The sequence below is a fragment of the Trematomus bernacchii genome, unplaced genomic scaffold (assembly GCF_902827165.1).
Source record: "Trematomus bernacchii unplaced genomic scaffold, fTreBer1.1, whole genome shotgun sequence".
Classification (NCBI taxonomy): Eukaryota; Metazoa; Chordata; class Actinopteri; order Perciformes; family Nototheniidae; genus Trematomus; species Trematomus bernacchii.
Genome location: NW_022988097.1, coordinates 8,707,826 through 8,730,503, shown reverse-complemented (window position 1 = coordinate 8,730,503; position 22,678 = coordinate 8,707,826). Strand labels below are relative to the sequence as shown.

At 41.6% G+C, this 22,678-nt stretch overlaps 2 protein-coding genes across 4 annotated transcripts in view; one reads left to right on the top strand and one right to left on the bottom strand.

Annotated features, from left to right (window-relative positions):
- The first annotated feature begins 730 nt into the window (after positions 1-730).
- si:dkey-27i16.2 (regulator of cell cycle RGCC) lies at positions 731-4,404 on the top strand. Its single transcript, XM_034121305.1, has 5 exons — positions 731-900; positions 1,692-1,856; positions 2,463-2,543; positions 3,164-3,226; positions 3,798-4,404. Exons 1-5 carry the CDS (start codon positions 879-881, stop codon positions 3,803-3,805), a joined length of 339 nt encoding a protein of 112 aa, XP_033977196.1. The 5' UTR covers positions 731-878; the 3' UTR covers positions 3,806-4,404.
- A 9,839-nt stretch (positions 4,405-14,243) lies between these two features.
- Positions 14,244-22,678, bottom strand: part of nlgn3a (neuroligin 3a) — a 120,519-nt gene continuing 112,084 nt past the window's right edge. For all 3 annotated transcript variants that reach the window (XM_034120994.1, XM_034120996.1, XM_034120995.1), the window contains one exon: positions 14,244-16,830. In XM_034120994.1, the coding sequence (XP_033976885.1) occupies positions 15,984-16,830 (847 nt within the window). In that variant the 3' untranslated portion in view covers positions 14,244-15,983. The remainder of the gene's footprint in view (positions 16,831-22,678) is intronic.

Here is a 22,678-nt window from a genome sequence, read left to right as displayed (position 1 = left end):
GTCGATGTCACTATCAGCAAAATTATATAATAAGATTTTCTTCTCCCTAGCTGCTCCTTTCCACCATGCTGCGCTAACAAAACTGTACATGTTTTGTAAGTGTACATGTTTTGTTTTAAAGTAACTGTAAATAAATAAATACAATTATAATATTTCCGACTTTTGTTTTACACACACATACACATACTTCAACTTAAGTGCCACTTATTCAAGTCTGCCCAGAGTCAGGGAATGGGTATGAATCATAGACTATAAAGGCATAGCCTACATTCATAAAATCAAGACTATGTAAGTAAAATATATCCCGTTTTCTATAAATTAATTTTAATGTGATACGAGGTGACAGGACCCTTACAAAGTTCTTAGAGTGATCATCATCGCCGTTTTTATTTTTCAATAAAACTTCATTTAATTGTATGACTCCGAATGTATACAACTTCCTTGTGCCAAAACACGATACATGTATTATCAACAGTTAATGTTCTTTAAAGTCTAAACACATTTTCTTTATTTTAAATCATGCAAACCGCAACCTGAGTTACGTAATGGCTTATTTCCGTGCGTCTCATTTGTGTATGGGGTTCCTTCTCAACTTTCCGCTTACTTTTTTTCCAGTTACAGTAAACCTCTGAGGTTCTTCTGCGACATGATTGGCTGGTGCTAGCTCAGCGCGTGTGTGTGTGTGTGTGTGTGTGTGTGTGTGTGTGTGTGTGTGTGTGTGTGTGTGTGTGTGTGTGTGTGTGTGTGTGTGCGTGTGTGTTAGGAGGGCTTTATAATAAAACTACAGTCCTGCTGGTAAGCTTGAAACCATTGTGAACCCAGTCGCCCAGCAGCAGCAGCAGCAGCAGCCTGGTGGTGTTTAGTTTCTCTGCTCCAACATGACCTCAGACATTAACACAGGTGAGTGTATGAGCCATTCGTTTTAAATTATGACACAGTGATGGTGATCATAGGCCTGTAACTAACTGCTTTCACCTCTACAAATTACTTAATCCTGTTACATGAGAAATCAAAGTTTCAAAGTACATTTAAGTTGTGTAAATCAGATAGCCTGTTATGTTTTTGGGACCATTTACATATATTTACACATTTCAAAAGTTGTATTCTAATACATATTTAAATGTGTCTATCTGCTTATACTTTTCATTGTATATCTTTAAAACACTATTTTATATTGCATATGGGGACTGTTAAAGTTTTATCATATTCATAAAATGGTGGGTAAACTGAGTTGTGGTCATCCGTTCTTTAATGACTAGGAATTTATTCAAGAATTGGCCAAAAGTGTTGCTTAGATTTAAGATAAAAAGGCATTATTTATGTATCACAGTAAGCAGACCAGGTGTTTTACAGGCTATTCAATGTTTTATATGCCTTATGGGCTGTTAATTTTATTTTCCCTCGTCAAGTGACCTGATAAAACCCACTGACATAAAGTTGTACTGCAGGTTTTGGCTTTTATTATATTTCAGAGTCACCCAAAATATCTTTGTGTTGAAAGTTGTATCACAAAGTCTAAGATATGTACTTTTTTGTTTTATTTCAAAAATGTTCCAAATATACGCTTCAATCTCATTATTATAAGAACTTTTCTACTTTTATTTGAGCTTTCTTAAAAAAATAGAGATGTTAACATTTTCCTTTAGTGGAATAACATGGTTTCTTTCCAATCTTTGTCACATTTTCCACAGACTTGGATCTGGAGCTGGACGGGTTGCTGCAGGAGTTCCAGGATGTGGTGGAGGAGCTGAAGGCCCCCTCTCTGAGCAAACCGCATCCTTACCAGCACGTCTTGCAGGAGGCCAAAAGTCGCACGGGGCTGGGAGACGACAGCGGAGTGGAGGACTCGGATTACAGTGAGTGACACGAAACCATCGCACTAGAACAATGTGGCAGTTAATAAGATAATGTTTGCTTATTGTACAAAGTGTGGATAAAGAAGGACATTATTTAGTGCATCATTTTGTTGTGAGTGAGGTTATCCCCATGGGTGCCGGTTGAGCCCCTTTATCAGCCAAAACAACTGCAGCTTGACTCTTTTAATTTGCATGAAATTAGTGTTACAAGGGGACACATCCTTGTACACTTCTATGAAAGGGGCTGTTTTGATCATGACAATAGCTGTGTACCAGAAGGAACTGCAATTATGAATAACCCATCTTCTGTAATTGTCTGTTTTTTGTTTTTGTTGCTGCTGTTGTGCATTTGTCGAGGGTTATGAGATAAAAGAAGATTGTGTGTTCCTCTGCTCCCTTGCGTCATCATTATTGAAAGTATTTTGGCCCCCTAATGTTTTAAAAGCCGACAGTGAATACGCGTTTACCTTCATTTTGCTGCATCTTATTCCATTATCTGCTTTAAAATTGTTTGTTATTGTTTGATCATTTGCATGGGCTGGCCTTAGTGCTTGTCTCCTGTTTATTATTTCCGCTCACCCCCTTCTCGCCTCCCTCTCCCCCCAGGCAGCGAAGCTTCTTTGGGAAACAGTTTGAACACCAGCGAGGAGGAGCTTCACACAGCAGGCATAACGCTGGCACCGAAAGGTACTAACTCCCATCAGCCCATCTCCATCCAGATAGCCCTCCTTCTTACAGTGATCACTATCACTTTTACTCTGATCACTATCGCATCCACACAAAAACCCTCTACTTCAGGCTAGGAGCTCTTTTGTTTTTACACAACAAAGCCCCCTGCCGCTGCGACTGTAGCATCTCAGCCCCCCCCCCCCCCCCCCCCTCTCCAAGCCTCCTGCAGGGGTTATTTGTGCTGTTGTGTAGCAAGGGGATTCACTTAGGTGTATACATGAATGAGAATTGTTGCATTCTGTGACATGTAGATGCAACTGTTAAATCTAAATGGACTAAAACAAGACATTGTCATTCACAAATGTCAGGGTTTATGCAGATAACCTCAACGATATTTACATGGTTTTACATAGATCCTGGTGGGATCCATCAAGGTGTCTGGGATTTATTTAAAAGCAGCATTATCTCAGTTTTAAGAAAAAAAGATGAGCTTTGGTTCATATGTAACTCTGAGATTAGTTTTCAGATTCTGGTCCAAGGGAAAATACCCCTCAACTGATCTGCATTTCCCAACAGAAATGTTCCATTGCTTTACGTCAGTTACTACAATTCCTTTTCTCGCTGTCCTCTTTCTGCAGCCAAGCTGGGAGACACAACGGAACTTGAGAGTTTTATCGACATGTTGGACCGAGAACTTGCAGGTGTGTATTTAAGAGAATTACCCCCCATATTACTTGATCCTTTCTTTATTCCGTTTGCCCTTAAACTGACAAGCTGCAGGCTGCTGGGTGTAATAGGGGCAGAGACCCGGATTGGAGTGCATGATTTGTTACACATTGACAGAGTGCATAGTAGTAGCCACCATGTTTATACCCTGTACTACCCCCCCTCCTGTTTATCTTGGAGCACCTCTTGTGTGTAAATGCCATGTCTGGGGACTCAGGTGGACTATCTGCACGACCTTTAGTGATAATAGTGTACTTGACTACATGAACATCCTGCTATCAGCACTAAAGCAGTGCTGTTTCAGAGGCCTGTGAACACATGGCTTTGTGCACGTACACGCACACAAACCACAAAGAACAACATACATCCGCTGCTATCAGTGGTTTTGACGCTGAGAGAATTAATGTTACCAATGAATCCTAACTCCCCCTGTATCCTTACAAGGCTCAGCTATTAGTCAGTGCATGTGTGTTAATATTCCTGTGTGGTGCCTTTTTATCTTATTCTGGCTTTTGTAGTTTATTCTTCTTCCCCTCTCTTTTGCAGAGATGTGAACTGAGAAAGAAAGAGAGACACGAAGATGGGGAGAAACAGGCCGAGGGCGACTTGGCTGGCTACCGCAGATCTACACCAGAGCAGATCTGAGGGAACAAATGCTCCCCTGGCTTCACCAGGGGAAAAGGTTAACATCAGAAATTAGAAGGGCACTCCATTCCAAAATGCAAGATCCCCCCCAGACCTTTGGCGACGCCACGTCAAGCTGGAAAGACGATGCCCCAACAGCTTCAGATCAGAGATATGCGACAAATTCCTGAAACTAGACAAACCCTAAACCCTCTGGAGGTACGAGAAAACGCTCCCAGAGTATAGGAAGCATGCTATTGCAAAATGTACATTTCCAATAAGTACAACGGCCCTAAATCCTCAGTGTTATTTATTGTATAAGGAAGCTGATCCAAATTACAGATGGCACTTTAGTTTTAAATGAATTAAAGTCCAAGAGGTCCAGATCTGTGTGTAATAGGCCATCAAAAGTTATGTATGTGCAGACATTTCCAGGGTATAGTTCTTGTTAATATTCCTTTATTTTTAGATATATATAAATGGTTGTACAGATGAATGCACATATAAATAAAGTTACATTTTCATTGAATGCGTATAGATTTCCTTTTTCTTTGTTGCTTTACACATGATATGAAACTACATTTAAATGTTGTCCCATATTGAGTGCAGAGACAAAGCTGACCTTGCTGGCCACATCTGATCCTAAACACACACAACGTTAAAAGCTTTTCACTTTTCTGAAGAATACTTCTGACAGTACTGACATTAAATTGTATTCAGTGTTCCTACACTTCACTATCCCTGAAATTGACTGTTGGTACTGTCGCGCCACATGTCTCTGGGGCCCTTCACCCATTCTCCTTGGTTTGTACCTGCTTCCTGTATGTCTGTTCTCATTATGCTTTGAGTTTCACTTCTGCCTCCAACTCAGGAAACCCACAAATGTGGCTCAGACACATGAACGTGAAGACAGCTTTAAGGAGGAAGTGCGTCAGTGGTGCTGGGAGAAACAATGCTCATTTACACTTTGAGCTTTAATTTATTATGTCGGGGGGGCTTTGACTCTGCTGTAACTTAATACCACACATCCAAGCTTTGAACTTCAGGAAGGAAATTGTTTTTCTTTGTTTGATTTCCCTGTGAAACAGCGCCTTAACAGTTTCTTTGCTGTTATTTTTCCACCATGGTTGTGTTTACAGTGCGCTGTCAAATCACTCCACAAGTCTCATCCACTCACAGGTGTCTCCTCCCTGTTGTCAAATCCACACTGCTTAGAGAAACCGCAGAGGCCAGGGTGAATGTTGTGGTTGTAAGATGTGATTTTTCACTTTTGACTTTTAAATTGAGTGGCGTCAGCTGCATAATCCTGCTGAAGTATGCAAAATTATTTTTAGTACACTGCTAGAGAACTGCCAGATTTGAGTTGAGGATGAGGCTGAATGAGAAACAACAGTCAACAATCTTTGAAGTATTTTGCTGCACAGCTAGTTGTAATCACACTTTCAGAACGACGACAGCCAAGGAAAAGTTTTGCCCTCATGGAAACAGAGATGTAATGGACCAGCAGTTTATTGAATTGTCATTGTTTTCTCCTTAAGAAAGACCCAGACAGCATGTTGATACGACCCGTCACCTGAGCCAGCGGCCCTGGTGATATATTACAGTTGGACTGCTCGGTGGACCTGCTGTTTGACATCATGTCAGCCGTAGCAGCCAAAGGAAGGAAGGCTGGACATTTAAGATACTGTCCCTTGTCTGTTTATGTCTCATTAAAAGACATTTTGTTCAGAAAGTCCACTGTGTTGAACTGTGGCCAACTATATAACCCTCCTGCCCCGGACAAGAGTTGGCGCCAGTTTGTGGAGAGTGGGGTGTAGTAGTGAGAGTAAATGATCTTAAAATGTGACATTACTGTAAAGCGTAAAGGAGAAATGGGAATAGAAAGATACCAAAAGGGAAAATAAGATTGTTCAAAGAATGGTAAAATACACAGGGGTGGTAAAAAGTAACCTTCTCCTCCTGTTTTGTCTGCTCCACTTTGAGAAAGGCTACGATGACTGATTGAGGCCACAGCTGTTCAGCATGGTAACAAAAAAATGTGTGTTTTGACATGATGGAACTTTCCTCTCAAAGGTAGGGCATATCCTGTTTTTCAGAGGATAAAGGAAAGCAATGGCAACAATGCAGGAAACGTGATGGTGTAGTAAAGATGAAACTGAAAGGCTTTCGATTGGAATTCCTCGATTTTCTAACTGTATTTCTCAGATCTGCAGTCTGGTCGCTGCCAAACCTGCTCTATTCTGAATTGTCCTTTCATTGTACACTGCTAATTATTCTGTATGATTTTCATTAGACTGTTCTTCAGTAGGATCTGATGTTATATTTCAGTTGGTCTTATGGGAATAACTCCCCATTGTTTAGCTAATTACTATGAGACCAGTATTTGATTGGCAGTGCATCAACGTAGGAGGGCAATATGTCGCCTTGTTTAGATAACAGAGCAAATGATGAATGCGCTCAGTTCATTAGCTGATACATTAAAATGAATTGATGTCATGATGAGTGAATAGGCTGGGGAGATGAAGACGTAATAAATATGGTGCACCTCTTTTGACCCTCACACCTATAGACTCAGGCATCTTGGTTATAAATGTCACATAAACTTAAAATCTGTGCACACAATGCTGGTTTGCTTTAAACTGGTTAGCAAGATAATGAAGATGTAATTGAGTATAGCAGAAAGGAGACACTTGTTATTATCAGACAATGAGCAAATGAGGCGGAGATATGGCCTGTGCAGTGAAGCTATCATGGCCGAGATGAGTGCAGCATGCAGAGCACGCAGTCTTCTGTCATCTGCCTGATGAGAGACCGAGCAACGCCGAGAGCCCCCCAACGGTCCAGGCTAACAACACTCTCCCAAAGAATTAACTGGCTCAACCGTCCAACACATACACACACAAAGACACTCACAGACACACACTCTAAGTAGTCCGATTCTGACTGGGTGTTACGTAACCCAAGCCAGTCCCTGAGCCAGTATCAAGGACTCGGATCACTGCTTTGTTACTCTTGCTCGAATCTCACAAAAGGCAGAATGAGGACAACCATAAAAGGACTTGATGGTGTAAAATAATATTTCTCATATTACACCACTATTCATAGAGGCCATACATACTGTATTTCTTTTGTTATTTTGATATAATGTGATGACATAACATGAATGTTTTAGAAAACTGACTACAACATTTCTTAGCAAAAGGAGTGGTCTCCTTTTGCTAAGAAATGAAACTGACAGTCAGCCTAGTTCAGGGATGTCCAAACTACGGCCCGCGAGCCATTTTCTATCGGCCCTCAGCAGATTGTAAAAGTATAATGGAATATGGCCCACAAATGAAACGTATATTACTCAGTAGTATTCATGTATTAATATGTCCACTTTTCAAATAAATTCAGTCAATTCAAGTTTAAAACAATTTCTAACAAATCTAAGTTGATAAGAAAAAAGCCCAATAACCTATTTGTATAACAAGCTTGAAATCTACCCTTCATATTTCCCCTTAAGCAATCTGAGGCTTCTCTTTTAAGGAATGAGCTGCCAACAAAATAAATGAAACCCTATGGAGATCTGTGATGTAGGCTGTTCTTAAAGCATATTCAAGTAACAAGCATCATTTACCTACATTTGATTGATTTTGCTAACTTTCGCCAACAATAAGTCGTAAAATGTCAAACAACAATGTGAGGGCGTGGCAAAGTGTTTTTTCTGTGAAATGTCTCAACAACTACTGGAGGGACTTCCAAGAAATGTTGTACAAAAGTGTTGTGCTCTTCACATGTGAATGGGAAATATCCTGACTTTTTATTCATTCATTTTGATTTAATATCAGTTTGTCTAATACTTCCTTTATGCCTCAAATGAATGACATTCCCATCAGTATTTCCTGTAGTGCTATTTAGAAAATGTTAACTAGCCTTAACTAGTATAAGTTCACATTAGAACCATAGAGCTTTTATTTATGACATGCAAAGTTTGAGTGATATTTGTTTACAAATTGAAGAGTTTACCTCAACGACGCAAAATCAAAATCAGTGTGTTCGTAAACTTATCTTAATTAAGCATATTGGCCTGTTTTTACAAAAAAAACCTGTTGTAAACAAACGTTTAACAGCATCACTGACATAAATAACTTCAAGTCCTCTGCAGGAATTGAAATAGATCTACCAATACTCGACTCACTCAGGAGAAACAAAATCACTACTCCCTCATTTTAAAGTCATCAGTGCAATGGAACATTTTAAATGGCTTATTTGGATTTTTGTGGTTTCTCTCGCATAAATCCAAGTCTCTACCTATTGTCATTTCCTGTTTTGGTCTCTGAATCTTCAGACCTCATTGTATGGGACAGGAAACCAGTATAATGACTGTTAGAGGAATTCATTCCCAAAGAATGTGACACATGCAGCCTTCCCTGGACTTCAAATGAGCCATTACGTCACTGCCGACTGGGGATTTTTTGACGCCACTTCACCCTTCCTCTTTCAACTCAGACAGGCAATTTACTCGAATTCATTTCTGAAACTCAAGCAAACAACATAGAGTTTATCAAAGTACTCAAATATAGAAATCACTAGATTCTTGGATTGGGAAGAGCGTCTGTACTTTGAATGTTCCAATCTAAGTGCTAGTTATATATTGAACACTAGTGAGAATAGGGAGTTAAACAAGAGTGCTGTGAGGAGATGCAGATGTGTGAACGGAAGTGACAGTGAACATAATTTTTTGCAAATGCCATAGACGACCTAGTGGGCAAGACAAACTGTGTTCTGTATTGAGATGTACCAAGCTGTTAGTCACACATGGAGGTCCCATCTTAACAGCATGTTTCCGGTGTGTAAGTACTTCTAGGAGAGCAAATAGAAAAGCATAACATTTTTAAGATTCAAGAGTTACCTGTCTTACCTGTTACCAGACTGCCTTGCTATTGAATGTCCTGTTTTTAACCCTCCTGTTATCCTCAGATTTACTTTACACCCTTTATCCTCTGGGGTCAATTGGACCCCAGTAGTTTAAAACTCAAGACAATGATCATATTCCAAATTGTAACCAAGTATGTCTCTGGTGCTTTAGGTATCTTAGCTGAATAACCATTTAAATAAAACATTACCCCAACCTTCCCCCCCACAGAGCCCTTTATACATCCAGAATTCCTATTATGTGACTGTCGAAAAATATAGAAATCACAATAAAATCTCACTGACTGAAATAAAATGTTAAATTAAGATATTTTTGATGTTGTTGAAGGACCAATAACTCAAGCAGAGGGTAGTTTTGCTTTACAATGATACATTTGCATGTAATAGTCACCTCAATATCATCCTACACAAATATGTGTAAAATATTGAAATGTTATATGTTTTATACTACTATAGGAAGAATTCACTTCACAGGACTAACATTTAGGCATCACTGACGAAGGAATGTCTCAGCCTCTCGGGGCAAAAATAGGCTTAACTTCAAAGGATGATTCCAGTAGTTTTCACTGGAAAGAAATGGTGCTGATGTTTTTAGAATATAAACTCAGATGCTGAAGTCAAACTCACAGTGTATTTGATCTGAAAGATCTGTGAAAAGCCCGGTAGCCTGGATTAGCACTTAAAATCAAATTGGTGCCACTGAAAGTCATTGTAATATGATCTAAGTGATAAGTTACTTTGAGGAAGTCTACCGGGAGTCCTCTGTAGTCTGTGCTAGAGCAGCACAGGACAGCGAGTTCATACACCAAAGGTCCACTGACGCAACCCCAGCCTGCCACCAGTAACCCACATCTGAGAAAGGCATTAGTGGACTGCCATCTGATGGTGAACTCCAGCTGATGCAACTGGGAGATAGCGGAGTGGGCCTGGCCTCAGCTGATGAGGAAAGCCCTTTCAAAATAGTTCTAAATCTGCAAGATAATGCAATGAAAAATGGGAGCGGTTAGAGAGGGAATCAAACATCCTCGAAGCTATGAATCTTGCCATGAAACGTCCTCTTGAAACCCACCATCAGAACTGGACGTAGAAGCCGGTTACACAGGTTACACAGGTTTCCAGACAGGAAACTAAAGAGATACACTTTGTAGCCTAAAATGTGCTTGTTGCCTGCTGCTGATACTTCCCTCACACACACTGGGAACGTGCAGGCTTTAGTCTCAGCAGCCCCAGTGGTATCTCCAGGCCATCCATCTTACAGAGGGCAGATCATTATGCAGTCGACAGGAAGCTTTAGGCCGGGGGCAGGTGGGACTGCTTGTACTACATGAACTATAGGCTGCTACTCTTCTTTACTGGACCTCCATAAACAACAAACCAGACCCTTAAAAAAAAAAAATGGTTTTAGTGTGGACTAATACATTATACATGTTCCATTCTTGCAATGCTGCCACAGTTTGTTGCACCCCTGCTGCATTTAAAAGTTTTACCAACAAATCCATATTAAAATAGCCAAAAACAGCAATGAATTTATCCCGCTAACAAGTGTTGTCTGTGCAGCCACAGTTTGTATTTTATGCCACTGTGCCACAGAACTCCATTGCCCCTAAAAACCATTACAAATACATAAAAAGCCACACTGTTTGGTGATACTATTGCTTTTTTTTTACACAATTCTGCAGCAACATTTTTCTCTGGACAGTAGCTCTGTGTTGGGCAGACGTCGCTGAGCGTGCCGGGGGCTCCTCGCTCTGCTAGTTTGACGAGCTGTGAGGAAAGGGCTACACTGTCTGTGTTCGTTGTAATTAAGGAATATGTCACCCAATGCACCAGTCTGGCTCTTTTCTCTGTCTTTTTAATTGTTTTTGGACGGCAATGAGTTCAACGGCACAGAGGCATACGCTATATCTGGCTGTGAATTCGGTACTTGTTAGCAGGATAAATTCATTGTTGGTTTAGGTCTGTTGGTGGGATTTTTTGATTGTAAAATAAGCGATGAAATATGCTGTCCTTATCCTTTAAAGCTGTGTATTTTTTTTGTATTTGGGAACAATAGGGCACTCAAATACAGCACATACAGAGAAGCTCTCTGTATAGTCATTTTGTAGGATGAAAAATATACAAAAACAATATTATCAGCACTAAACTTCTTGGTCTCACGCCAACTGAAAATGGATGTCATGTTTTATATTCATGAGAACCACAATAAGATACAGAAAGAATAGATATCTTATTTGGATTACTCCAGTTTGCGAGATTATAAATACATTCTATGGACATAAACATAGAAGTAACAGGGCATGTTTAGTAATCTGTACAATGACACTGAGATAACAGAGATTTCTCATGATGTATTTGGGCTCAAACACCATTTCTTTTTTTTGTATCAGTCCTAGTTTCTAGTGAAAAATGTGTTACAGCATCTGGCTTTGATGCCACCGCAAAAAGGCTCCGCTGCAATATGGTCCTTGTTGGGAAAACCTGAAAGTATGCCAGTGATTTGTCTATACTCTGTGGCAACACAAGACATTTGTTTTTCACATGGAAATAACAGATTATCTGTGTTTTGATGGAAAATGATTTCCCTTTAGAGAAAAACAAGCTATTTAGCTGCAAGAGTTCTGGTTCAGTTTGACTCTGCCTCCCAATAAGTAATGCTAATTAGCGTCCGAGTCAGCAGAGAAACATAGTAACTCAACACAATTAGACCTTAAATGATTGGAAATGAGCGAACGGACCAGATTATGGCACTTAAGAAGGAGAAGAAAGAGAACATGAGCAAATGACGGCCGTGTGAGACAGAGGTAGAGCTGCTCTGAATGCATTTGTGTGAAGAAGAGAAAAAAAAACTGCATGAAAGAGAAAGAGAAAAACAAAGATGAATGAAACAGGAAGAGAGGGATGAGGGTGAGAAGAAATATAGGTAACAACACGTTCACACACACACACACACACACACACACACACACACACACACACACACACACACACACACACACACACACCTCTCTCCGGGTGGCACATCCATTTCCTAGGCTGGGTTTGTCTTCCGTGCTGTCGAGGCAGTCACAAACCCCATCGGGGTATTCCAGCCGATCCTTGAATGATGTCACTTTCGAAAGACATTCACCGAACTGCAAACAAATCTCGACTGGTGGAAAAGAGTTTGCTCATAACTGTGCAATTTTTCTACTTCTTGTCAAAGGAAGTTTTGGCTAATTTAGTCCAGCATTTGGGTTTCTCATGGCTGAAGTGAAGGATTTTGACCCCGTTTTCTCTCACTGCACCACACCACTTTCCACGGTCTGCCCCTTTGGTCCGGCACCTAATTATGTGGCTCTTCACAGGACCATGTATCACAAACGGTGTCCCCGAGGCCACCAGGTCCACCCCTGCCAATACTCAGTGGCATCTGCTCTGCTTTAACGGCATATGGGAAAATTACATGGCAAAAAACAACTTGCCCTCCCATGACATTTCTTCCCTTTGATACCTCGCTCTCAACTTCTCAACTCAATTTTAGCCCTGTGTGTGTGTGTTGGAGCCAAATGGAAACTGACCTCCCACCACTGCAGACGGATCAGACTACTTTAAGTCATGTGTTAAAGGGCGGGTCACACAAATAGCAAAAAACAAACAAACAATATTAGAAAAAGGCAATCAATTTTTGCCAGAAACATCTCATGGCTTTGCGGTGCAAACAGGCATTAGAATGATTTAAATATATATTATATCATTAACATAGCATAAACATTTAAGTTAATTTGGCAAACTGTTACTGGTTCACACATTTAGGAGCAACATTCATTTGGGGTCTTGTTTATGATTACGTGATAAATGTCAAATGTTCACTTGTTTTGCTCCCCACAAACCCTTATGAGGGAATGATCTGACTCTGAGCTGCTACATGCTCAACTGTCTGGGGTGTTGGGCAGGTAGCATGCAGATTAGTTGGCTGTTTTTGCTAAACGGCTGTTGTGTCTTAAAAAGACAAGACGAGAGCAGTGAAAGGAACCAAAGGGTTGAAGTTAAGTTGTGGGCCATTAACCAAAACAGTTTGCCAAAAGACGCAAAAATGCTCTGTAGGGAGATAGCTTTGTAAGAGTTTGTCATTTGAAACATATGAATATTAATAATAGCAGCTTTATGGAATTTAACACCAATTGTATCTTTCCGTAAACAATGTCCACGACTATTAAACGTTTGTATTGAAACTACTTTGTACTGAAGAAATAGATTGCAATAACTAAATACATTTTGAGTTTTAAAAAATATCATATTTAATCGTGTGAACACTGCAAATTAAATTCCATCAGCTTTTATTATATGGAAGTGACTGCTTAAAGAGATTTCTTAAAACCTTGAGATATCAAAATGTCTGCATGGTTGGATGCCACAATAACAATGACAAAAAGCCATTTAAAGTGGTTTAGGTGAATCAAATCTTTAGGACATAATTCAATGAGAAAGGTTTGCATCCATTTTCAGTCAGGGGCAGTTATAAAATGTTTGTTTTTCTCTCATTAAAATGCCGTCATGTTTGTTCATTCTTTGTGGTAAAACAAGGTCCCTCTGATAATACTGCAACTGAAACAAGTTTGACTATTTGCAAAGCTTACTCCTCACATACGCACAGAGACATTAATAAATGCTTCTGTACGAATGAGATAGCTCCAGGTAGAAACCAACTGCCTGTTTCTCTGTAAGTGGCTGCTGCTCCGTTGAAGACGGTGGCTGATTAGGAGGTCAGACCCATATAAGTCAGGATGAGCAAAAACAGGATGACTCATATGGATCAGTCTCCAAGCAATTTCCCTCAAATAACCCCTTCTCTCTTTCTGCTCGTGGCAGGATCAGTGATGAGCTGACCAGACTGTGCTTCTCGCTCTGCTGTGTCTCCAATCATTAAATACAAGGGGAAGTTGTAATGGAGTACTTCATAATAATGTTGAGGTCTATGTGCATGAAGTATCTAAAAATTGTAACACAGATTTTTGGTCAGGTCACGGCAGGTTTACGGCAACTCACTCTAGCACAAGAGACAATCTGCGCTACGACAAGACACTTAATGAAAATTGTCAGTTTTACTTGCAGAATCAATAACTCCAGTTTTCCTGTGAATAACATATAATAGGATGCAATGTGAGCACATCAAGGCAATCTTTTCACAATCTCCCATTGCTGCAGCAGCACTGCTTTGCATGAATTACAGTAAAATCTGGAGTTATGCACGCGGATAGGCCCCAAGCTGTTAGCCTGTTTTTCTCAAAGGTTTCTGCGAAAGAAAAAGAGAGAGGGAGGAGGAAGGGGGGAGAAAGAAGGAGGGAGGTAGAGAGGAAGTCCTGGGGGGAGACTTTCACTTGCTACAAGAATGTTTCGTTTCCAACTTATTCAAAATGGAAATAATAAAAAGTCATAAAAGGGAGGAAAACAATTCTGATCAAGAGAGCAAAAAGTTTTGTGAAACTTTTATATTCTTCATTTTTTACAGGTTTAATTTGGCACATGGCACAATCAGCATGTATGCATCTGGTATACATAAATATTAAATATTTTATACATACATATACATATAGAGCTCTTACAAAGACACCTAGGGACGTCTTGGCAGCAACAACAGTGCTTAGAATGTATTTGTTGGTGCAATCTGAACAATGTTTTAATTTTTTTGTAAGTGGGATTGATATCTTCATAAAAGCTCTATACATATATGTATGTATGCCCATATTTATATATATATTCAAAGAAATACAAGTGTGCACTGATGTAGGTTTATTCAGTGCAAACAGGCCACTGTCTGCTTTTTAAGAGGAACTCTTACAAAGTCAATGGAATCATGTCAGTTAGTTCAGTTGAATCTTTAGCTATTTTTTTTCTCTTACACGTAAAATAATAGATTTATTTTGTAATCTTTAAGCAAAATTAGACATATATAACTTTGAAAATAACAAGTGCTATTTTGCAAAGACAGACACCCAGAGACGCAGCAGAAACACTACTGGTGCTGAACCAAAATCAACAACATAAGAAAATACTCAGCCCCCTCCCCCCAAAAAACCACATTATACAACCTACAAACAAAAAAACAGGTGCACGGACACACACACACACACACACGCACACTCTCACACACTCTCAAAATACACTCTCACACACGCAGACTCAATCCCTCGCCGCTCTTGCTTTTGCAAGTTCCGACAATGTCTCACTTCCTTTATCTCAGCCTCTTTCTACCACGCAAGGAACGAGAAATCATTTTCACATGCACACAAACACACCGGTGCTCTAAGCAGCATGTGTACGTGCACACTTTGTGGAGATAATATCAGATAGCTTAACAGATAAATTGGCTGTAAAAGATGCACTTTTTTCTTAACAAAACAATCACAGTAACATAGTATTTATCTCTGCCTTCTCATTTCCCGGCAGGAGCTGTCCCAGACAAATCATTTCTATACGAGATAAAAAAGATAACACCGTTTGTGTGGCTGTTGCATTGGTACACAACAGAAAGAAAATATGAGTTGCCCAAAAAGGGTTTAAAATCTCTACATCTGCATATCCTCTAGGTTCCCATCCCGGTATTCAGTGTCTCATCTTTGAGTCTCATCGGCTTGTAACACACTCCACTTGGAATAGTCTCAGGGAATAGAAATAATGACAAAAAAGAACAAGCTTTGTAAGGCATTGAAAAGTAAAATAAAACAAAGAAGCAATTAAAAACATTTTGCGAATATTGACGTAGAGGCCATTGTTCGAGATGTGTCTCCCGCAGGAGGAAGGGATGGGAAATAAAAAGCACTTCTCTTAGTTTTATTTATGTATAGAAGATCAGTGTTGATATCTCCTCAGTCTGCTTAAAAAGGCTTTTAAAATGATTATTTTAGAAAAAAACACTGCAGAAAGACCCCCCCTCCCCCAATCAGGAGAAGGGAAGCAGTTTGATTTTGGCAGCTCTGCACAACTTGACATCCATAGAGAGCTCACAGCAACTCTCCTCGTAGTAAAAGTCTAGTTAAATCTCTTCACGTTTTAATCCGACTCATGCCCTTCCCCTCCCCCCTCCCTGTGATATTTATAAAACACAATCCTCTCCTCCAATCGTTCATCCTCCTGCTCCTCCTCAACCACCACCACCACCGCTGCCTCCTCCCCCCCCCCCGCCTGCGCCGGCTGCCCCAGGCCTCCTTAAAGCTATACGCGGGTGGTTGAGTGAGAGTGCGGCAGGCCGGTGGAGTTGAAGCCGGTTGTGAAGGTGTTGTAGGGGTGCAGGTTGGGCATCCCCACCAGGGAATTGGGTATCATGGTGATGGTGTTGGGGGTCATGAGGGGAATGTCGTCCGGAGAGCGCCGCAGAGTGAGCGTGTAGTCGGGCAGCGAGGCCAAGCGCAATGCCCCCTCGTTGCTGTTCCCCGCCTCACACTCATGGTGCGTCTGGTTCATCTGCAGCGACATGATCTCCTCCTCGGGCGCATGGTGGCCAATGTCGTTGGAGGTGGTCTGGTGTTGTGGGCTGGGCTGCCCGTGGCCGGAGTCCTGCCGGCGCTTGTCCTTGCGGTAGTAGAGGGCCGCGAAAGCCAGCACATTGAGGAACAGCAGTGATGCTCCCACAGCGATAGTGACACTGAGCTCTGTGGAGTAATCCCGAGGGTTCTCCACCACCAGCGGTCCCGTCTCCTCGTCGTCGTTCCAAGAGTCTTTGTCCTCATTGTTGTAGGCCGGGGACATGGGGGGCCGCTTGGTGTTGTGTTGTCCGTTGGGCCTCCTGGTGGACAAGGAGTTCTGCGTGGTATCTGGTGGCGGCACTTTGGTGGTGGTGGAGGTGTAGTGGAACATGTCGTGCAGGTTGTACAGGTGGGGCACTAGGTGTTTCCAGAAGGCCACTTTAGTGGCGCGGTAGTGGTCCCGCACACGTGGCTTCAGGCCGATATGCAGATACAGCTGGTCCTGGGGGTTGTACTTGGACCAGGCCACCTCTTCAAAGCGGTTGGCCTTGGTGTGGATGAACTTGGTGTCTTGAGGAACCGGCTTGTTAGGATCCCTACGGAAAGAGAAGAGACATACATGATAAGTGATGAGTGTTAAATGAAATTCTGACATGAACATTTAATTATTCATGCACGTACATTCATGTGGGAGTAGGAGGCACATAACAATACTGAAAAGACAACACAACAGTACCAGTCACAGCCTATATTTTGGCGTGAAAGGGGTTCAGCCACCACTGGAGAATTTATTGATCTTGTTCGGCGTAACCCACAACAGAGAAAACACAAACCCACAACAGCAACTGACAGGCTGCAGTTAATAATTGATCAAGGTGTGTATGTTGTGGTAAAGTTCCTGTAGCTGCATCAACAGATACTGATTTCTCTTCTATCAAATTTAATTTCCCAATACACCATTACATTTGTAATTGTACCACAAGTTCTGGCGGCCCCTGTTCTCTTCCGGCCACCTGTATTTGGGTATAATGTGGCTGTCCCCCCCCCCCCCCCCTCCCCATTCTCGAACCCCACATGCTGTTCTTAATTCATTTCTGATACATTCCACCAACAAAAAACCAAGGCAGAGGCTTTTAAAGTAAACACATATGAATAAGTCAGCAGGCTTTAGGGCTCGCGTCAGGAGGCATCTTGTTGTTGATAATCCAACGCTGGTGGAGCCCCTCTGCTAATTGCTAAGGGAAGGCAGCACAGTGTGCATCGGCATCCAGCGTACTGACGTAGAGTGGACCATATTAATCAAGACACTAAGAGGAAACTGCAGAGGTGCGTGTGTGCTTGGAAACAAGGATGTGAGTGCGTGTGTGAGGGTTGTAGTGAGAGACAAAAAGGATGTGTGAGAATGTGAGACTGAGAGATTTTTCTGGTTGCAGTACCTTTTTTCATCTACAGGGTTCAGTGTTCCACTTTTCAGCTATTGATTTATTGAAAGAATTAACATATAGCAATCTCCCACAATCACACTAAACTCCATGTAGCTTTGTCACCATACAATGTCAGGAGTGGGAGTGCTGCAGCACATTGCTTTCACTTTTGGTGCTGAGGAAATGACTTTCAGTGAAAGAACCTGAAGAATGGTGCTGCGGCCTTGAAAACACAATAATTCATGTTGGAGTTGAGGAATTTGAAAACTGTGTTGTCGCAAGGATCTCGGCAACATTTTCTGTAAATGTCATGAAGTATCCCTTTGTGGGTATGATTGCCATGTCACTGGCAAGCAAAGTTCACATTTCGTTTGGGATTTTGGGATATGTGCGCCTATAGTGGTTTTTTGGCACAGGCTGAAAAACCTCCAAACACGGCCAAGAGAATTAAAAGCCATGCCAGAAGAATTCACCCTCCATCCTCTCTCCCGTTCGTTTCCCTGCTGTCAATTTTTCTTTTTCAGGTCAGTGCTTCTGGGAGAGGTGAGAGAGAGGGAGAGAGAGCAAGCAAGAGAGGGAGGGAGAGAGGTAAAGCAAATTGAGATGGCTGCAGCTGAATATCTGGACCTGGGCCGGTGTCAGCAGAGCAGCCCGTAAATAACCTCTTTTATTAGGCCCGTAATGATCCCCAATGAATATTGACAGCCAGACTATGATGACTTTGTAGCTGAATATCAGTAATTAAGTTTCAAAGGAGTGGGTGGTGGAGGTAAGGTCATATTGATCTGCCTGTGTGCAACATGCCAGAGAACAGGACGTCAATGGAGCAGCCTGAGACGTGGCTGTCTGCAGCCGGCGTGCTTCATGAATTTTCACAGCAGTGTTGTGCATGCTGTCACACAAACACACACACACACACAAGTGCATGTAAGCAGCATTTTCTCCCCCTCTCTTTCTCACGCACATATAAATACACAACAACAATGATAGAGGTCGGAGCAATCTCAGTTAATGGAAATTCTGGTCATTTCCATAACACTGCAATGCTCTCTTTTCAGGAGGGTCAATTTGCTGAATTGTTACGGAAAAAATATTGAAAAGGTACTTGGATAGATCTCAAAAAACAATCAGTGTACGCAGGGAGCAAATGAGCGGTGGTGTGGAGGAGTTAGAAAAGCTCTTTGGTGGCTGGCTGTCTGGTTCAGTGCAAGTGAAGATGAATAATTTAAGGAACACAAAGAAATCAATGTGGCATCTTTAGTTAATTTGATTTGCCGCATTAGAGAACAACTGGCTGCCTTATCTAATTACACACACATATGCTTGGGTAATTGTTGCAAAGTCAATAGTAAACAGCCTGCATTCCTTTGAACAATTTTCTAGCACCGCTGCTCAACTTTTGGCTGCATACTGGCTTTGAAGTCCTGCCCTGAACTGCAGAGTCGGAGGCAGTGATCTCTGCTGCTCGATGTGGTGAGGGCTACTAAGTTACCCTGTTTTATATGAAACAAGGCTTAATGGTCCCTCTGTGTGACGCACCATAGTCCGTTAAACTTTTAAATTGGTCGTTAGTGCTGTGCTGCTTTCAATCTGCACATATTAAAATTGTTCTGAAATCATTGCTGACAGGTTCTGCAGGTGGGGGAAATTATAGCACCTGTACAATATCATCTGATCCAATAGTTCTGTAATGCATACTGCCAAGCTAATAATATACTTTTTCAGTGGAAATCTTACAGACATCTTACAAGCAGTTAAGGGAAAGCTTCTTAGCAAGCATGGCTTTGAAAGCTACCAATTACTTCACCTTAAGAGATGTTGAATTACAGCAAAGCCTTCACAGGGAGAAATTATGTTTGATATTTTGAAGCTACTTCAGCTAAAAAAAGTTCAAACTACTTTAAAAGAATGTTTTTGCAATTCTAACTAGAAAAGTTTATACATTTTTAGACAGTATTGACAGACTTAACACTGGTCTGAAAAATATTTTACTTGTCAGAGCAGGATCTCTTGTTTATGATATGCTGTTAATGTTCTTAACCAACAGCGTAGACTCCCCTGTGAAAAAGGGACTGGTCCAAGGGGTTCAATTACATTAAAAAAAATAGGTTAGATAAAAAACAGTAATAATGTTTATGGCTTACATTTGTAGTTTCCGTAGTAACAAAGCATACCATTTCCTATTCTGTCTTCCCATTGTAGGCATCTGAGGACATGCATATAGGGAATATATAATTCAGCACAAAACAACTACAAAGCACACAGTATGTCTCTGCAACAGCCACAATATGACACAGAAAAAATTATAAGCTTCCCAAGAAATTATTGTGTTTGTAGATAATAAATAAAGACGGTTTGATGTTCTACCTAAACTGTGCAGTGTCTCTACACTGAGCCGCATAAGCGTGTAAACAGAGACATTCTGTTTTGACTCTGTGCTTTTAAAACTAATGACTATGACGTCAGCCGAGACCATCCACAGCCTAATACTCAGAAAAACAGACAAAGCTAAATTAAATTAAAAAAACTGCTGGAAAAGGAACCGTAGACGATAAGATATCAAAAGTCTACCAATCTTGATGGATCGATTACTTTTAGATGTTACCGGGCAGCAAATAATTTTAATTAAGATAAAAGAAAGATAAAAGAAATTAAAACACTTATTGAACCTTATCAAAAACCTCAAAGGCTGAAATGAGGTGTGCTAGTGGTTCAAGTACAAACAAAAGGATTGCTTTGCCTGTTCATTTAATGTATCTGAATACGCAAAAATGACATCAGGCACCCGAACCTCATGGTCATCATATCATTCCAAATATTTAACAGTCTGGCGATAAAACGCTTGACACTTCCCGAGCTCGCCGTATGTGTTCAGCTCTGTAGCCGGCGCCTTGTTGTGACTTGTAGGAATGAGTCCTGGCATAATGTGATGTTTGTGGTCCTGTTGGGCTCTCCCCTGCATTAGCTGATAGCCTGCCTCCTGTCAGACCTCCCACTTAATCCGGATGGTCATTGGAGCTATGGCTGGACTCCCAGGCAGAGGAGAGGGATTATTACACCCATAAAAGCAGGCGTTTTAATGGCCTTTCAGATTTCCTCTGATGTGTTCATATGGCTGCAGTACGATAAACCATCGCCTTCATGTTCTCCTCAGCTCCCCCGCTCACCTCCCCCCTCATAATGACCTGCTGACCCCCGCTAACCTTGGCCTGCCATGCGTGTTTAAGTACTCCCGTGTGTTTGTATCTGTGATTGACTGGGAGTTTGTAATTCATTTCCTGTCTGCCAACTGGTGTACCTGTGTGTATGTGAGTGTGTGTATTTGTGATGCATCATGGTGCGATGACCTGTGGGGCCACACAAGCGCAGCACTTGAACTCAAGACATGTCAAGACATTTCACCGAGCAGTATATATGCTGTGTAGTGATGATGACGAGCCTCTCCAGGCGGATATAAGAAAAAAAGGCATCTGTGAGTGTTAAGCTGCTCTACTGTAGGATGCTGCAGCACCTGGATTACACACGACTCCCAGATCTACCTGCACAAGTGGCAGAAAGGGGACCTAAGCTCATTACCTATTCCAAGCCCTATCTGAACGCACTGATGTAAAAGGTAGATAAGGGGGAAGAATGAATATCATTTCTTCCTTTTTTTCGTTTCCCATGTACCTCCTTTCCCTTTTCATCCTGATGTAATTTGAAGCGCTTGAATGATCATAGACCTAGCCATCACCAAATCTGAAAAGACACGTTTAGGTGCCCTAAGGCAGAAGACAAGAATCTATTTTCCCCCCACTCAGGGTCCCTGAATCCAGAGCGGAGTATAGCTTCTCAATATAAAACAAGGAGCACGCATTAATTCAGCGGCACAGATGCTCCTTTTGCTAAGCTGCTCAAATATGCAAAGTTGAAGCCTGATTTGTTTTTTTCATTTAGTTATTGTTGTGTATCAAATTCATCCCCTGAAGTTGTTTATCTACTTACCAGGTAACAAAGTAAGCAGCTAATTTTAATTTACAAAAGAAGGGTTCTGACACCTTTCCCTTCATCCTGTATACATTTTTCATAAAAACACTCATGAAATGCTCTTTTGTAGCATTTGGCTCGGCTCGAGGTAGGGGGTAGCTTCAGAACTGAGCGGGCAAATTATCAGGCTGTGCTCTTTTACCCTTCATGTGGTTGCATGCTGGGGCAGGGGGCTGAGTGATGCGCGGTTCATATTTTATGGCAGCCTCCAGTTCAGCAGGCTAAGTGATGCAGGGCGAGGCGCTCTGACTTTGGGGCGTGCAGAAGTGTTGGAGGACACAGCTCTCGCACCACTCCTTATTATGGACGCTATTGATTTGTCTGATTAAATGAGTGGCAGCAAACAAAACACCTCCCTCCCCTGCATCACCTGCCTAACATGACCTCTCTCCCTCTTTTAACCAATTAGCAGCGTTCGACCACTTCTATTGTATATTTAGAACGTAACAAAATAGTATTTATCCCTATTTAATCGGACACCCACTTACTTACGGATACACATGCAGATCTACTTTCCTTTTCTGCTCCTCCCTCGCTGCCCTCCTCTCATTACATTCAGCACACAGCATGGACACCGATCAATGGGATCCAGGCCCCTTAACAAGCCACACCACTTCCTTACCTTCTCTAATGCAAATCAGGGTATTGGCTACAAATCTCCTATCAAGTGAGTGCCTTTTTAATGGAGTAGCTAGGTGGCTGTTCGGGGTTGTGCGGTTTCACAATGCCGGGCATTCACCGCTTCCTGGTACAGGTTGACTCGGTCCTAACCAAGGAGTCTGAAGAGAACGGGGGATTATCCGGACGAAGGACAAGAGGAGGGGGATCAGGGATGAGTGATGTAACTACTAGACAGCTGGGGTAAAAAAAGAAAGGCTGAAGGAGTGCGTGAATGAGGTCAGACGGGGAAAAACAGTTGATGTATTTGCATTGTTAACCCTACAGGGAGGGTTGGTCGATTGACAAGTGGGAGAAGAACAAAGAAAAAAATCCA

Excerpts from the sequence above, each read along its gene's own strand:
- si:dkey-27i16.2 (XM_034121305.1), top strand. The coding sequence starts at position 879 with ATGACCTCAGACATTAACACAG. Across the intron at positions 901-1,691 it reads GACCTCAGACATTAACACAG|ACTTGGATCTGGAGCTGGAC; the intron begins GTGAGTGTATGA and ends CATTTTCCACAG. Across the intron at positions 2,544-3,163 it reads CATAACGCTGGCACCGAAAG|CCAAGCTGGGAGACACAACG; the intron begins GTACTAACTCCC and ends CTCTTTCTGCAG.